Source organism: Eretmochelys imbricata, chromosome 5, assembly GCF_965152235.1.
Source record: "Eretmochelys imbricata isolate rEreImb1 chromosome 5, rEreImb1.hap1, whole genome shotgun sequence".
Taxonomy (NCBI): domain Eukaryota; kingdom Metazoa; phylum Chordata; order Testudines; family Cheloniidae; genus Eretmochelys; species Eretmochelys imbricata.
The window spans coordinates 88,006,431-88,024,752 of NC_135576.1; the positions used below are offsets into that span (position 1 = coordinate 88,006,431).

Below are 18,322 nucleotides of genomic sequence, written 5' to 3' on the forward strand. Positions count from 1 at the left end.
GTGCCTGTGACATGCAATCAAACATGCCGTAGCTTTTGGAAGAAGATTTTCTTTGCTTGTTTTAAAGGCACATGGGATAAATTATCCCTCCACCCTGCATTGTTTTCTGCCCAACTGTGTGTGTGTATAGCGCTGAGTTAAAATGACTTGAAATGTAGGGTCTGAAGTGCTGGGATTCCAAGTCATTGTTGCTCCAATCCCAGAGCTTGGGACATTAGGATTCAAGCTGTTTCCACTCAGTTGTATATGCACACAAAAAGTATGTCTAGACTAGAATAAAAACATTTTTAAAAAATTAGCATTGTAGAGTTAGCTTGGTTTCACCTGAACCAGATAAGACATATTAAAATATAACTTGTGCTGTCTACATGAGACCTTTAAAATATGTTCATTCAAATGTGTTAGCAAAATGTTGGGGGGGGGGATGTTTATAAAGTAAATAAATAAATCTATCTTTCTCGTCCAGATATATTCAAATGTGAAGAAAGCATGATTTTAGGGCAAAGAAGCAATTGTCACAGCTCCATAGAAGACAATGAATCTATGATACTTTGTGAGGACTTTGTGCCCATTGTGGAGGATAGAGAAGGAGAGACAAACAGACAACAGAGACAAAGGCCACGATCCTACCAACTGTAACTCACACAAAGCAGTCCTTATTGACGCTGGTGCCAGGTCTATGCTACAAACTTCTGTCAGCAGAGCTACGTCAGTCAGGGGTGTGAAGAGGTGTAATCCCTGATTGACACAGGGTGCCAAGTTACAGAAGCCCCTAATGTAGATACAGCTATAGCAGGAAAACTGTCCAGTACCAAGCTAGCTAGTTTCATTCATAGTGGCATCAGCACGCACACTAAAAGCGATTGGCCAGGATAGTATGCTGGTTTTCCTTTACTAGTAAAGCGCTACAAGCACAAGTTAAAAAAAGTATAAGCTCCTGTCATTAAGGTCTATACCATAATGCATCTGGAAAAGGGGGCAGAATTAAGTGTGCGTTAATTCTGGTATTTCCTAACTTTTGAGTTCTTGAGTTTGCAACCATAATGCTCTTTTAACATAGACTTTTGGGGAGATTTTTTTGATATGGAATAATGATATAGAAGTCCAGAATGATATCAATATTCACACTGCAGTTTAATTGACTTCAGTGAATCTCAGCTTCAAGCAGAGCTGTTCTGTGAAAAAAAGACTTAACTATATATGGTTTCTATGGTATATTATCCCATACACCGAACTAAATGTGATGTAAAAGACCTAAGTCATCATGTACTGTATTGTTAATGGTCCTTATCTTTAAAGGTGCTGCACATCTGTTAGCAGCTGGATCTTACACTGAAATAATGTGAGTTGCAGGTGCTCAGCACCTCTCAGTATTTGACACCATAAAAACTACAGAAAATTCCTGACATATAGCAGTTATGTGTTGACTTCATATATAGCTGACTTGCAAATTCTGGGGCCTATGCACATCCTTTGTCATTATGGATGAAATGTTAAAAACAGGAGCAACTGGTGCACCTGCAAAAATGCATGAACACATATTGCAGTCCCAGAACACAGTGGGTGTGCCCACAGATTGGACAGCTGGTTGTCAAATGGGTATTTGGTGGTGCAAATACATGATTTGTACATGGAATTCGCAGGTGTATCAGACTGAATGTGCACAATGCTTTTGCCACCTTTATGCAGAAAGTGGTAGCAGGTAATATATGACACACACAACTGAATTTTTCCCCTCTAATTCAGTTAGTTTGTAATATTTTCTTTCTGTGTCTGTTTAAAAATCCAGAATTCTCTCCTTATAAAATTCCTCAATAAATTGCTTTAAAAGCTCAAAAACTTCTATATATTCTACAGCTGTCATAAAAAAATGGATAGAAAGAGAGTAGGGAGACTGATTACTCAAGATGTAATTCAGTCTCAGAGTTCTGATGATCTCATAAACTTTTTATGGTACTGTCAGAAACTCTTGACTGAATTACAGGCATGTTATCAATCTCCCTGAATCCATCATTATATATATTATCTGCTTCTCCCTGGCCATTATTCTATGTACAATACCAAGGTAAAATTAGACTTTGATCATTTCTGATGCGTTGAAGTTTGCCATTTTTCTCTCAAGCAAGTTTTATGGAGGAGAATGTTACCTGCTTTCTTCAAGTTGCACATTTCTGTAACCTTCCAAGGAAGATTTGTTAAGGATTTTGAAAGTCAAATAAAAGTTAAACTTTCCAAATGACAATCTATTAATAAAAAATATCTTTGGGGGTAATTTTTCTGTACACACACCTACACACACACCATACACAGTACCCTATAGCCTTACTGGAGGTTGTGATGTTTCTCTTGTGAATCATTCATTTCATCTGATTGGTAATTTTCAGAAGTAAATATGTTAATTTCTTTCAGGTATTATAAGCATTTCAAAATATCTTTCTCTTTCTCTCTCAGGTTCCAAACACAATTCAAGTTATTTCAATAGTTTTCATTCATGAAGAAGCAATTATTGCCAGTTATCATTATTGTGACCAGACAGCATGTGAGAAAAACTGAGACAGGAGTGGAGGGAAATAGGCACCTATATAAGACAAAGCCCCAGATATCGGGGCTGTCCCTATAAAAATTGGGGCATCTGGTCACCCTAGTTACCATCTCTTGCCCATCTAACAGTCAGATGTCAGACACACATTACATTATCAAAGATAATGTTACTACTTTAAAAAACTGTGATTTAAAATTTAAAATTTTCCAGGCAAATAGCCTATTTATCGGTCTATCTGAATCAGACAGAGAGAACATTTAAATCCACGTATCCTATCCCCATGTAAATGCATTAACCACTCTCTCTGTCTCTCTGGTCCAATGAAAATTTATATATTTACATAAAGTGGAACAGTTTCAGTAGGAGACACTGAAAGCAACCATCTCAAAATAGTCTACAGCCTGGTGGTTAAAGCACACAGCTGGGTTGCGGGAGAGATCTGAGTTCAAGTGTGAGCTCTAGAATGGGAATTCAAATTTAGATCCCCTATATCCCAGGCAGGTACCCTAACTACTAGGATAAAGATTATAGAGACAGGCACACATGGGAATTGCTGGCTGGCCTGATACTATAACTTATGTCCATACGCAATGTTTGCTTGTGATGTGAGGTTGTGGGAAACAGGCTTGTGATTTGCTTCAGTTTCTCCACACTACACTACTGAACACCTACTGTCCACCCAAACATCTGATCTACAACAGAACCAAGAAGTTTTTAAAAATTCCAGGTTTAGAGAAGTGATGGTGACATTGGCAAAATGCAGGAAATTTCTAGATTAAAAATGAAATTAGCAACTTTGTTTAATTTCACCATAGATATTTTGGACCAAATTGCTGCCTTAAATAGCAAACACCTGTCGAGTGTGTATAGCAGTGGTTGACAACCAGGCATCCAACATAAGGGATGTACTGCTGTTGCAGAGCTGGGTGTCTCTCCATGGACTATCACAATGCAGTAAGTAGAGCATACTGATCCTCAGGAGTAATGTAAGTACCTACATTTCTGCCAACCAGTTTTTGCTGCTCATGGCAGCATACAGCATTATTGGCTTGGGACAGCACCATGTTCCTTTAACAAACCATCACCGCATAGACATGGGGTTGCAACTTGGGACATTACATGGATAAAGCTGTCAACACACACTTGTGTTTCATGGCAGGAAGCCTTCAGTCACCTTCCCTTAGCCACGAACAATATGCAAAATCTCTTTTGGCCCCTTTCCCTCCCTTATGCATTAGAGCAAATGTGAGCAGGATTTAGTCATTTGTCAAGTGACACTCAGACGCTTGGCCCTGCTCTGTTCTGTCTGTTCTAAGATATTTTCAATGACATTGCTACTAAAACTGTATTGTTGAAGTATGTGATGGTGTGTGAAATCAGTTTGTAAGAATCACTGTTTATGCTGCATGTGATGAAATACCTTACAGCCCAAATAAATCAGATACAAGAAATGCAGTTGGAGATCTTACTTCAAATGGGAGCTCTGTAAGTTCTAGATTTCCAGCCAAATCCAGTTTTTCCAGATTCTCACAGTTTCCCAGTTCTGGAGGGATGCTCTTCAAATTATTAAAACTCACATTGAGTTCTTTCAGTTGTTTTAAACAACCTGTTAAAATAAAGAGCTAAAATCAGTAGGGCAGAAGCACAAAAGAATCAAAGGTCTATTCAGGTTAGCAAAGGAACAGCCATCCTATGTGCCAGTTAGTTACAAAAAAAAGTATTCAGACATAAATATTTTTCAAAACATCACTGAAGTCACTATGGGCCAGACCGTCAAGGTGTGGAATGCCCTCAACTCCAAATGAGTTCCATGGCAGTTGAAAGGACCCAGCAACTCACAAAAGGTCTAATCATGTTTCTAGTGGCATTAATGACAAAACTCTCATTGACTTCAATAGGAACTGGATCATGTGCAGAATTAGGCCCTCCGTTACTGCCGGAGGTGAAAGTAAGCTGGTACGCCCTGGTACGGCATACTGGCTAGAGCTAGTGCACTGTACTGGGGCAGCCGGGCTTCCGCGGGGGCAATTTAACGGGCCTGGGGCTCCCAGCAGTGGCTGGAGCCCAAGGTCCTTTAAATTGCCTCCAGAGCCCCGCTACTGGAGCCCTGGGGTAGCGGCTGCAGGGCTCCAGTGGCTATTTAAAGTGCCTGGGGCTTCCCTGCTTCTACTGCCCTGGACCTTTAAATAGCCGCTGGAGCCCCGCTGCCACTACCCCAGGGCTCCAGGGGCTATTTAAAGGACCGGGGTGGTAGAAGAAGGGGAGCCGCGGGCCCTTTAAATAGCCCCCGGAGCCCTGGGGTAGCGGGGGCTCCAGGGGCTATTTAAAGGGCTGGGGCTCCAGTTGCCTCTGCCACCACGGCCCTTTAAATAGCTGCTGGAGCCCTGCCACTTCCCCAGGGCTCTGGCGGCTAATTAAAGGACCAGGGCAGTAGAAGCAGGGGAGCCCCGGGTCCTTTAAATAGCCCCCAGAGCCCTGGGCTGCTGCTGCTACCCCGGTAGGGGACAGCGGGGAGGACGAAAAGGAGAAGGACAGGGGTGGGCTGGGGCTGGCTCTGACTCCCTCAGCCCCGCCCCTTCCGCCTTAGGCCCCGCTCCTTCCAGGGGCCCCGGCGTACCGGTAAGTCACTCGACTTACTTTCACCCCTGGTTACTGCTAGAAAGGAATAAAGAGTTTGCCTTTTGGCTGGAGAGTGCTGTGACAATTGGCATGGCCTTTATCGTCATTGATTCCTCCTGCCACCAAACTTACTGGAGGACATCAAGAATTGCATTTGGCAAATATCAAGCATTATACACTCTTTTGTGTAATCTCGATGACTTTGATGCTCATATCTGATATGAAAGACAAGGAGAATGTAGTTATTACATTATTTGCTTTATTGAAAGCTATGGTCCTTGTCAGCTGGATCTTAGGCACTGATGATATCTTAGGGCAGCGTTTCTCAAAGTGGGGTCAAACTGGGGTCCCCGAGGGTACTCCAGAGGGTCCACGGGCCCCAGTGAGAAACTCCTCCCCCTCCCTCCCTCAACTCCTTTCCCTCCTAGCACACCAGGAAACAGGCTACCTACCTGCCCTGGTTCTGCTCCACTCCCGGAAGCAGACAGTACATCCCTGCAGCCCTTGGGGGAAGGGGCAATGAGTCTCCACGCACTGCTGGGTGCAGGCTCTGGGAGGGAGTTTGGGTGCGGGGGGGGGTGCGGGGTATGAGCTCTGGGCTGGGGCAGGGCGGTTGGGTGCAGGAGGGGGTGAGGGGTGCAGGCCCTGGGTGGTGCTTACCTCGGGTGGCTCCCAAAAGTGACTGGCACATCCCTCTGGCAGCGGCTCCTAGACAGTGGGGCCAGTGGGTTCCTGGCCAATGGGAGCTGCGGGGACGGTGCTGGGGGTGGGGGCAGCATGTGGAGCCTCTTCCCCCCATCCCCACCCCCACCAGGGGCCACAGAGATGTGCCACCTGGTGGCTGCTTCAGAGAGTGGCGTGGGGCCACAGCATGCAGGCAGCCTGCCTGAGCCCTGCTGCACCGCCAGCCGGGAGCCACCTGCGGTAAGCGCTTCCCAGCCAGATCCTGCACCTCACACCCCCTCCTGCACCCCAACCCTCTGCCCCAGGTCAGAATACCCTCCTGCACCAAACTCCCTCCCAGAGCCTATACCCCTCAACCTCTCCTGCACCCCAACACTCTACCCCAGCCTGGAGCCCCGTCCTGTACCCAAACTCCCTCCCAGAAATAAACTAATATAACAGCTGTTCTAAGGTAAGAAGTAGGTTATTTTGAATTAACTTAACTACATTCTACATGTTTTAAGGCTGAATGTAACCACAGAACGACTTTAAGTTAAGTTTAGTACAGCATTAGTAGCCTCGATGCCACAATTGTGATCATTTTGTTTTAAATTAAGAAAAAGACTTGTATACAGGGGCCCACAAAATCTAATAGCCCCAGGCCACAGGAGAGTTAATCCGGCCCTGGTGCTAAGGAGCAGTGAGGGTGGAGGTGGAGGGTCCTTATATGGGGGAACCTCTGCAAGGGGAGCCTCTACAGATTGCAGGGGAAGATAATATGCCTGCCTCCATGTCAGCCTGCCCTGGCCTACATTCTCCCCAGCTACTGAGCCCCATATCCACAGTGAACCCTCCACGGGACAGGGCCTAGGATCGTTCAATGGAAGTAGAAGCCCCCACCGTTATTCTGTGGCATCTGAGGCAGATTCACTGAGCTAAGAGGCATGGCCTGGACTTTAGTTTTTATTTATGTTCTTTTACTCAGGCAAAACTCCCATTGCCTTGGTGAAGCTTTGCCTCACGAAGAACTGAGTAAGTATTTAAGCTCTATGCACATAAGAAATTATTGTTTTCCCTTTTTCCTCTTAAGTGTTTCAGTTAAACTGGCAAGAGAAGAATTAGCCTTTAGACTACAATAGACATAGATTTGGCAGTGTAGTACTATCACACAAGATTCATTTGGCTGGTGCAAGAGGATAATAGCAGTAGTTAGGGTGTTAAATTGTTAATGTGTGAACCGCTTATTCTATTTAGAAGTGCATCAAAATATAATGTTAGCCTATCCAGTGTAACATGATTTAGAGAAATGAAGGTATTATTTGTACTATTTAGCCTATCTTGCATCAATTTATCACCTCATTATAAAAAAATAAATCATTGAGCTGTAGATGTGTGGAGGAAGAACACATCGAGTCTGATGGGAAAGATTTCTTTCAGCATGGACCCAATTACTTCCTGGCTTTAAAACAGGAGTAACTCCCATTGAAGTGAATAGGAGTTGGAATCATTTAGACCAGAGGAGAATTTGGTCCCCGCCAGGAAATGTTTGCAAAAATTTCTCGCCATCCCTACTACCATTTCTGCTCCACTGGCAGGTGGAGTGTTAATGTACATCAGGCTTCTGAGGCCCATTGGTGTTTTAAGCCCTTTGTTGTCTAACCCTGCTCAGGGTAGATCTGCAGGATGCAGCATTACCACTGGTGAAGCTGAACTGGTGATAGCAACAGTGAGAAATCTTAACAAAATTGTCCTACTGGAACAGCCTGATTGAGCGGGATGAGGGGGACAAGCACTGCTGTATTTGTGTCTCCTTCCCTCTAAAACCAAACCTTATGTACCAGGCCTAGCCAGCCCTGAGACTGATCAGCCAGAAATGCAGCCCATTTATGTAGTCCTATAGGGATACTCCCCGTTTTTGGCTGCATGGAACTGATCAGGATTTGGCCCCACATGTGTCAATACTTCATTCAGATGGTGTTCAAGCATAAATTCACAATTAAAAAAAAACCACAACAATAAACTTGTGGCTGGTACAGCTTTGTGGTTGACTTCTCTTTATGAGGCTAGTGCACTGAGTTTTCCATTCCATAAAAAATATAAATTAGAGCATTAAACAGCTAACATCTTCTTGTATTTTCCAAGCAGAGGCAGTTAAAGCAGTAATGAAACCCATAGTTTCCCTGGCAATTTCATGTCTAAGAATATTTTATTTTTAATTAGAACCTGCTATGCCATCACAGCTGTTGCATGAGATACCATATATTCTCATTGCAATTTTTTAAACTCATTATTTAAAAAAATTAAACCCAGTAATTAAACTCTATAACTTTTAATTTTTAATATGCAAAGCAGCACAATAGTGATTGCCATGCCACTTGAAGATGTAGACAAGCCTGCATTAGAGCTTCTAAGGGGGTGGCTAAGAGAGTAAAAGTAGACAAAATTATAAAGTAGTTTTTATCACCTAAGGACATTATTCTTCACCAATGTTCTTCCACCCCTATAAGCCGACAGAAAACTGCAAAGCAGGTGTCTGCATTGGTCTGAAATAGTCAAGCCAAATTAGCTGGACACAAGACCTTCTTTTGGTCCATTAAATGGTAAATTATCTCTTTTCCTCATCCTCTCTGGTACACCAGTGATTCCAGCCTCGTTTCATTTCAAGGAGTATAAACTCTATAGCTTACTGATGACAATTTAAATGTCAACATTGTTCATTATTTCACTGCTAATCAAAGTATCCCAGAAAAAGAGAGGGATTATGATTTCTTGAACAATCTACTTTGGCATCAGACTGTGGCATAACAAATAGGCAACGCTTGGGGTTGTGAGTGGTGCTTCAGAAAGTAATATCATTTTTTAAAATTATCATTATTATTTAACAAAGTGACCTTTGTTAGTGAAATTTTGCCCTTTGTCCAGTTTCTATGTATCCACATGTAAAATTTTGGATTTAAAAAATCAGAAGGCCAGTATCAATCCCATTTGCAATTGCGCTAATTTTCATGGACATGTTGAGATATTATCTTTGGGATGCGGGAGGGGGTCTAGGGTCAGAGGGTTCCTGATATGGTAGTGAGTCAAAGAGAACCTAGAAGTCCCTCTCTAGCAGAATGTGTGGAAGGGGAAGATAAGGAAGTCCATTTGGGTTGGAGGATGGAGACAGACTCCACCTGGGGAAAAAGAACTAAGAGTAAGAAACCATTTGTGAGGACTGAGGAGGAAGTTCAAGGAATCAGAGCGGTGCAAGGAGTGGTGGGAAGAAATCTCTGGGGTGAGGACAGGGCAAATGTGGGGGTTTGATTTTATTTGTTTTGAGAGGAGGGAATTTGATGGATCAAGGCTCCATATAAACTTTATCTGACTATGATTTTTTTTTCTGAACAGATAAAATGGAATACCAATTCTAATCTCTCTGTGGATCACCAAAACAGTTGTATTCTTCTGGGACAATGGAGATCACAAAGTCCAATACAAAGTGTGTGGAAACCAGGGAGAAAGCATTCTTAGTGGAAGGGATCTAGCTGTCAGATTAACATCTGGAGAAGGTCAGAGGAATCTGGAGTCTAATCACCTTTAAGGAATGCAGCAAATTATTTCTATTTGATAAAACTTTTCTACACTCACCCCACCCAGATCTTCCTATTATTTAAAAGGAGAGTAGAGCCAGGTACGTCCACCAGGGGATATTTCTTTTACCAGTTTATTTTATCTGTAAGGTTCTGAGATACTACAGTGATGGGAGGTAGCATAAAACCAAAAGATAAATCAATAGATACAATTTTTTTAGCAAAGAGAGTTTACATAAAGAGGAGTGTGCATGTCAGAATTCACAGTGGGAGCTCTGATTTATACAGTGCCACTATCTGAAGCCCTTGGAAGTAAATAAGCACATTTTTATTTATTTATTTTAATTGACCTTGGCAAAGTCCCTTGCTGTCCAGAACGCAGAGGGGGTTTATTTGTTTGGTTTTTTACATTTTAGTGTATTATTCACCTTCTTGATATCTTAAGCAAATTAAAAGATAGATTAGACAGACAGATAAGATAGAATATAACACGTGTGGAGAAGACAGCCATGGGAAAAATCGTCTTATGACAACCTCACTTCCCCTCTGCCCATAAATCCGTGTCTCCCAGTATTTATTATAATATTCCGAACCTGTGAGCAGCTGCAAACAACTGCCACTTTTTGAAAAGTCAACCTGCCAGAGAAATGTTTCCACCTTCCCCCAAATGGAGTTTTTCTTCAAATGTTACCCTCCTCTGGACAATATTCAGTATTGAACATGTGAAAAAGTTAAGATCTGCTATCCTGTACCTCCTCTGGACTATATAACATTGGAAAAGGGGGGTTAAGTTCCCAGCTTAATTCTGGAAGCTCACTGAGATAGCACACTGAGAATTTTAGGTATTTCAAAATCAATTTTAAAATGTAATTTGTTATTTTTTTCCCACTCAGAGTTTTGTGCAACTGGATTCATGGTACATGTCTATAAATGTCTAGTTTAGACAGAGTCATGTGGTCTCATCATTGAAGCTAACAGATGTCTTTCCATTGGCTTCAGTGGACTTTGGATCACGTTCATAGTGAATTCCAATGGGGAGTTCCATATGCAAAGTTTACTTAAAAGCCAAAGCATTTACAATCAAAAGGGAATATTGTAAACAATTCTCTAAAGCCATCCCTGTAGCAGCATGTTTCATTCCGTACTGTGAATTATCATGAAGCTACGAACAGAGTATAGAGTATTCACCATGGTTCATAAGTTTCCCAGGGTTGCAACAGGAGCATAAAACAGCAAACTTGAAGTTACAGCATCAAGCAGGCTTACGTCCAACCTAATGAAGATACCTTGATACTTGCTAGCAGTTATTTTGCTATTGTTATTTAATTTACTTCTAAAAATACCCCTGATTTAACAAGTTTTTATGTTCTTATAATGCTAGAGTTAATATTGCCAAACTGGATATTATCTATGCAAATACAGTACCCATGATTACTCAACCTGAAATGGAAAAAAAAAACCTCCCTGATTTCTACAAGATTGGGTATGTTTAAGGGAGATGATAATTTGTGAATTACAAGTCTATAATTCACATATCATCAACAGCATGATCAATTTAACTGCCACTTTAATGGAAGTTTTCACTTCCTTTTTAAACTTACTACCAAGTGATGGAATGTTTGTCAAAGGAACAGAATAAACAACAGGGAATAATGTCACTGAGAGCTATTTTTAACAGCTCAATGGTGCAAGAAGTAGTTGTTTCCCTAAGAACAACTCCTACCAGCGGTTATCCATCAGCAAGGATTGAAGCCAGGACTTTCTATACCAAAGCACAACTCTCCACCACACGAGCTGAAGGAACAGCTCTGCTAGGTGGTAGCAAACTAGCCATTAGAGCGAGGTAAACACATTCAGGCCCTGCTTCAGCAAAGAGATTAAGAGTGTACGTACATCCCATTAAGTCAATGGGTATTAAGATCACACTTATGTGGTTTCAAAACTGATGTCTCAGCCAGTATGTTATATAGTCAAAGAAATTTTAAAAGCCAAGCTGCTTTTTTAGACTAAAGTACATTTTCTAGATTTCAGAGTAACAGCCGTGTTAGTCTGTATTCGCAAAAAGAAAAGGAGGACTTGTGGCACCTTAGAGACTAACCAATTTATTTGAGCATGAGCTTTCGTGAGCTACAGCTCACTTCATCGGATGCATACCGTGGAAAGGGTATGCATCCGATGAAGTGAGCTGTAGCTCACGAAAGCTCATGCTCAAATAAATTGGTTAGTCTCTAAGGTGCCACAAGTACTCCTTTTCTATTTTCTAGATTAGACTTGAACTAATTGATTACATGTTCCATCCCGCCCCCTCCCCAAAAAAACAAACAAACAAAAAAAGCCTATTTTAGAGAGAATATCAAGATTTCACAGTTAAAATCAGGCAATGCCAAAGTTAAGGTTGAACACACAATCTTAACTCCGTTCCCAAAAAAACACTCTAATTATATGACCACATAGTACTTTTAAAATAATGCAACACAATATCCTACAATTCTTTTATTTAAAAAGCAAAATACAGCTTTGTGTATAGAATTTCTTGGGGATTTTCTTGAAACAAAAAAATCTATAATGTGAAAATTTGGCTAGATATCCCCCCAAATCTCCATCCCATCTAGTTTACGGGGTCTGCAGGAGTGACCCTCTGCCAGCCTGGCTCACCTTAGGAAGTCAGTTGTCAAGGGCATTTTTCTGTTTATACCTGCCAACACGCACAGAGGTTTGCATGGAAAGACTTGTGCTTAAAGTTTTCCACTTGCATAAAACCTGAGTAATCAGTTCTAACAGGTAGATTGCAAAGTTATTAGGGAGATGAAATCCTCCCCCTTAGCTGGTATTCTAGTTTATATCTTGAAATAGCAGCAGCAGCCTCTTCTCATGAGGCACCTGATACAAAGGGACCCAAATACTCCCATTTACTTTAATGGGTTTTAGATCAGGCCCTTATGTCACAGACAATTACACCACAAGATCTGGATTGCTGGGACGCACAGCCCATCCATTATCACGGCCTTCAAGACCAACCTATGCACAGTTGACCTGTAGACTTTTCCACTGCAGGTAAGGGTTGTGCAGACACCCCTCTTGTCTGCTGTGCAGACAGTCGCCCTCAGCACAGGGCTTATGTGGTGTGGAGGACCTCACACTGGCATAGTAGGGCCCCAAACCTTCAAAACTCAACATTATGCAGTGAGATCACACAAAGCTAAGCACCGCTGAAAAAACACAAAACAGAACTTAATTGGTAATTATACACCCCACACAGTCCCTACACACAGGGCTGAATTTCACGCATAGAGCAGAGAAACTGCAGCTGCTATTCATAGATTTCAAGGCCAGAAGGAATCATTATGATCATCTAGTCTGACTTCCTGTGTAACACACGTCATAGAACTTCTCCAGAATAATTCTTTCACTGGGAATTGCATGAAAATCACTGAAGGCAAAATTTAGTCCAATGAATGGATTTTTTAAAAAAAGATAATTGGTTGGTAGCAAACAAATCTGAAACTTTTTATCCTCATTTACCAAAGTAGGTCTTGAATGGCTTCAAAATCATCCTTCTGTAGAGAACCGGTCATGCCAGTAATACCTGCTTTTATGTCTTTATTCCTTGAAACAAATATTATTACTTTTCTTAATCAGCTTTGATGTGCAGGACTGACTTCTTTGTTAATATCCAGTATCACCACAGACTGAAGAAACTCTAATGGCCTTTACCTGCTTCAAATGGTTAAGCAGTGGTATTTTTTTAATATGGGATACAATAGTCTAGGCAGTCCTGTCTTTAGTTAATTTAAGACAACTATGGTTCACCATTTTTTTCATGGTACCTCACATAGAATCTAATTTTGGAATCATTTTTCCCCCTATTCCCTACTGCCGCCTTGTGGAATGTTTCCACCAATTAAGCCCACTGGCCTATGTCAGTTTTAAGGTTAAAATACAGATAAAACAGCCAGACTGTGAGTTTTTATTTTATGTTCATAATCTCCTCCTTATGTCTTGTTTATGATTTGTTATACTATTTAGCCACCGGAATGCCCCTATAAAATATTTTTTTATGTCAGTGGGCAATTATCTATATAAAATACAATGTAAATAAATAAATAAATCAAAAGTATCAGTGTTACTCTACCAGCTGGGAAAGCCAAATTTGGCAGTGAACTCCAAGTACCAAGTCTCTAACTAAAAGAAATAGAAATAAAAGCTAAGGCCAGGTCTCCACTAAAAAGTTATGTTGACACAGCTTCATTGCTCAGAGGGGTGAAAAATCCACACCCCTGAGCAAAATGGCTAAGCCGACCTAACTCCCGGCGGAGTCAGCGCTAGGTCAATAGAAGAATTCTTGGGAGACAGATTAACTGCCATGACTGCGCTGCAGCTCTGCTGCAGTCTTTCCAGCAAAGATTGCATAAGATTCTGGGACAGATAATTGAAAAGAGGGACGTTTCATTTTTTAAATCTTGTTTCTCGTTTACTTGAATGAATATACTGGCATTGTATATAGCTATATATATACTGACACCCCAGTTGGGTCATCTGCAGGGCATGGACCTGGGACCTCTCGATCTCAAAGCACGAGTCTCTACGGCCAGAAGAGTAGGTAGCAATAGCAGACTCAAATCTCTCTGCCTGGCCTAAGCCCTAGAGTAGGCTACAGCCTTACTGTGTTTCTAGCTGCACAGAGGGTTTCTTCTGCTTTGATAGTACCAGTTCCAGCAATGTTCCTCATTTTAAGTATAACAAAGCTCTCTCACACTGGTAGAATCTTTCAAAAACAAAATACAATTTTGAGAGACCACTGTAAACCACTAAAAGGCCAAATAGTATGAGCATGTGTTTAAACTTAAAAGTAATAAAAGCCAGACTATATGAGTTAAGAATTAAATTCGGTCTTGAGCAAAACCCCTGGTTGCCTGGATTGGAAATAGCCCTTTTTTTAAGATCCCTTCACTACTGAGGTGAAATGGATGGATTAAAAAAAGGCGTTTATCCAAAATTATATGTTGTGGGTTTCCCCATTGCTAGTATCTGAATTTTTATTTTATTTATTTTGTGTGTGTGTGTGTGTGTACGCGCGTGCACTTTACCTTGTGTGTTTCAGGCTGGTGTTCCGTGATGTTGCTCTCATTGTTGATAACCCAACAATGGGCCATAAAACGCTGTCCATTCTTAAGTAGAACTTAAAAACAAACAACGCACCATAGAAACCAAAGTCACTGCCTAACAACTTAACAATAGGTGAGTGTCATTCTCTCTTTATTTTGGCCAGGTTTGACTGCAAAATATCATACATGATTCAGTACATATAAAGTATCAGAAAAACAGTAAACATCCAGACATAACTATTTGCTGAAAACAGTAGAGAGAACATATTTTGGGACTGGGTCGGTCTATATTTACAAGAAGGAGCTTCATGCCAATTGACCACCATGCATTTGCACATTTAACCACAAAATTAAATAGCAAAATCCAAATCAACATACCAATTTCAACTGGAAGATGTGTGATCTGGTTATTTGATAACTCCAATACTTTCAGCTCTTGAAACAGGGCAATGTAGGCTGGAATGGTTTGTATCTGTGTTTTGTAGATATGCCATTCTTTCAGATGTGTCTGTTCTTCCAATGAATCTGGAAATTCCTGTAATTAAATGAGATTACATAGATCAAAAGCATTTGGCTAGTGTTTTATTTTTCCATATTTCTGAATTAAAGCCAGGCTAACATCTATCCTCTTAATTTCCCTTGGTTCTCTTGGGGTAGGATGGTACTTTGTTAACATCCCTTCCAGGAGTTTGCCTTCTAGGAGGAGCATTGCCACTGCTCATTGCTACCTAAATTGGTTTACAACAGACAGTCTGAACTGTGGGTCCTGTCCTCCCAGTGATCATTTTCAATCATCCTATCCAGGTACTTTTGTAAAGTGTATTTGGTCAATAGGGCTGCAATGCATAGTGCACATCATTTCCAATTTATTGCAACAGGATAGTAAATATTGTCTTTGCAAAGAAGTTAAAAACAAAGGTGTTGAACGGACTTCAAAAGAGTGCAGACAGATCGCCATCCAAAGCCACTAGGTCAGATTTTGCCTTTTAGTATACACACACAACTCCCAGTGACTTCAATTAGACTTCTCTATGTAGAAAACTGATGGCAAAATTAGGCTCACTTGTTGGAATTCAATAGAACCTTCTTCTGGAAGGCTTAAGTGCTACCATAACCAGCAAGGCAGGGAGTGTGACTTGACAAACCAAGAACTTCCCCACAAGTAGAGAAAGCCAGGACTCACCCAGCATACAGGAGTGACCAAAGTCACTATGAGAAGTCAGGTTTCAGAGTAGCAGCCGTGTGAGTCTATATCCGCAAAAAGAAAAGGGGTACTTGTGGCACCTTAGAGACTAAGAAATTTATTTGATCATAAGCTTTCGTGAGCTACAGCTCACTTCATCGGATGCATTCAGTGGAAAATACAGTGGGGAGATTCATATACACAGAAAACACGAAACAATGCGTGTTACCATACACACTGTAACCAGAGTGATCAGGTAAGGTGAGCTATTACCAATTCAGCAGTCTCTCACTGGAGTCTGTTTTTGAAGGTTTTTTGTTGAAGAATTGCCACTTTTAGGTCTGTAATCGAGTGACCAAAGAGACTGAAGCATTCTCCAACCGGTTTTGAATGTTATAATTCTTGACGTCTGATTTGTGTCCATTTATTCTTTTACGTAGAGACTGTTCAGTTTGGCCAATGTACATGGCAGAGGGGCATTGCTGGCACATGATGGCATATATCACATTGCTAGATGTGCAGGAGAACGAGCCTCTGGTAGTGTGGCTGATGTGATTAGGCCCTATGATGGTGTCCCCTGAATAGATATGTGGACACAGTTGGCAACGGGCTTTGTTGCAAGGATAGGTTCCCAGGTTTGTGGTTCTGTTGTGTGGTGTGCGGTTGCTGGTGAATATTTGCTTCAGGTTTGGGGGCTGTCTGTAAGCAAGGACTGGCCTGTCTCCCAAGATCTGTGAGAGTGATGGGTCGTCCTTCAGGATAGGTTTCAGAGTAGCAGCCGTGTTCGTCTGTATCCACAAAAAGAAAAGGAGGACTTGTGGCACCTTAGAGACTAACAAATTTATTTGAGCATAAGCTTTCGTGAGCTACAGCTCAGGATAGGTTGTAGATTCTTGAAGATGCATTGGAGAGGTTTTAGTTGGGGGCTGAAGGTGATGGCTAGTGGCGTTCTGTTTTTTTCTTTGTTGGGCCTGTCCTGTAGTAGGTAACTTCTGGGTACTCTTCTGGCTCTGTCAATCTGTTTCTTCACTTCAGCAGGTGGGTATTGTAGTTGTAAGAATGCTTGATAGAGATCTTGTAGGTGTTTGTCTCTGTCTGAGGAGTTGGAACAAATGCGGTTGTATCGTAGAGCTTGACTGTAGACAATAGATTGTGTGGTGTGGTCCGAATGAAAGCTGGAGGCATGTAGGTAGGCATAGCAGTCAGTAGGTTTCCGGTATAGGGTGGTGTTTATGTGACCATCGCTTATTAGCACCATAGTGTCCACGAAGTGGATCTCTTGTGTGGACTGGACCAGGCTGAGGTTGATGGTGGGATGGAAATTGTTGAAATCATGGTGGAATTCCTGAAGGGCTTCTTTTCCATGGGTCCAGATGATGAAGATGTCATCAATGTAGCGCAAGTAGAGTAGGGGCATTAGGGGATGAGAGCTGAGGAAGCGTTGTTCTAAGTCAGCCATAAAAATGTTGGCATACTGTGGGGCCATGCGGGTACCCATAGCAGTGCCGCTGATTTGAAGGTATACATTGTCCCCAAATATGAAATAGTTATGGGTGAGGACAAAGTCACAAAGTTCAGCCACCAGGTTTGCCGTGACATTATTGGGGATAGTGTTCCTGACGGCTTGTAGTCCATCTTTGTGTGGAATGTTAGTGTAGAGGGCTCCTACATCCATAGTGGCTAGGATGGTGTTTTCAGGAAGATCACCGATGGACTGTAGTTTACTCAGGAAGTCAGTGGTGTGTCGAAGATAGCTGGGAGTGCTAGTAGTGTAGGGCTTGAGGAGAGAGTCTACATAGCCAGACAATGCTGCTGTCAGGGTGCCAATGCCTGAGATGAGAAGTCAGTGAAGGTGATGACCTTAAACTGGGGAAGGAGAGGGAGGGAATATTTATTTCTGCATATGTTGATGGTTGTTTACTGTGAGTGTTGCCTAAATAAGGATGTGGGTATTCTCAACAAACCCACTGTATGAATATTCAATTTGTCTTGGAGAAAGAGCAAAAGCCGTGGACTTATTCACAAAGCAACTCCCTAAGACTTTATTCATGAGCAATGGAAAAAGAATGGATGTGTTTCAGCTGAGTCTGCATGGATCAATTAATGTACAACACATTAGTTTGCTTTAGTAATCACACCTCCATAGAGTGCATTACATCACCGTTATATTGACAAGCCATTATTTACACAATTAGGCATTTAATGTTAGGCACCCTGATTTGACAACTTTGGCCTCACTAAACTGTAGAATTAAACATTCACTTCTGTGCAAAAGTTTGCATTCCTATATAAGTTTGCTCCCTTAGTTTTCACTATAAAAATATTTAATATTCTCATGCTAGTTTTAATGTTGGGTTTCTTCAGTCTTGAACTCAAATAAGTTTAGTCATAGAGGCCACAAATTCAGTAAATGCCAAAAGCAGGTGCTTATTTATTAGCACATGAGTAATCTCGTGCTCCTTTAATAAAACATATGCTTAAGTCTTATTGACTTCAGCATGTGCTTAAGTATTTTGTTGAATCAGGTCCAGAATAGTCTGGTCCTTTGAGATCTGCCTTTTAGCATTTATCAATGTTTCCAAATTTGTCTGCTGCTGAGAAGGAATATAGGGTATGTCTACACTGCAATTAAAACCCTGTG

At 41.5% G+C, this 18,322-nt stretch overlaps 1 protein-coding gene across 1 annotated transcript in view; it reads right to left on the reverse strand.

Annotated features, from left to right (window-relative positions):
• Positions 1 to 18,322, reverse strand: part of LRRC2 (leucine rich repeat containing 2) — a 75,040-nt gene that overhangs the window by 28,340 nt on the left and 28,378 nt on the right. Inside the window, exons 3-4 of the mRNA XM_077816379.1 lie at positions 14,877 to 15,033; positions 4,012 to 4,148 (exon numbers count right to left, since the gene is read on the reverse strand). Of these exons, the coding sequence (XP_077672505.1) occupies positions 4,012 to 4,148; positions 14,877 to 15,033 (294 nt within the window). The remainder of the gene's footprint in view (positions 1 to 4,011; positions 4,149 to 14,876; positions 15,034 to 18,322) is intronic.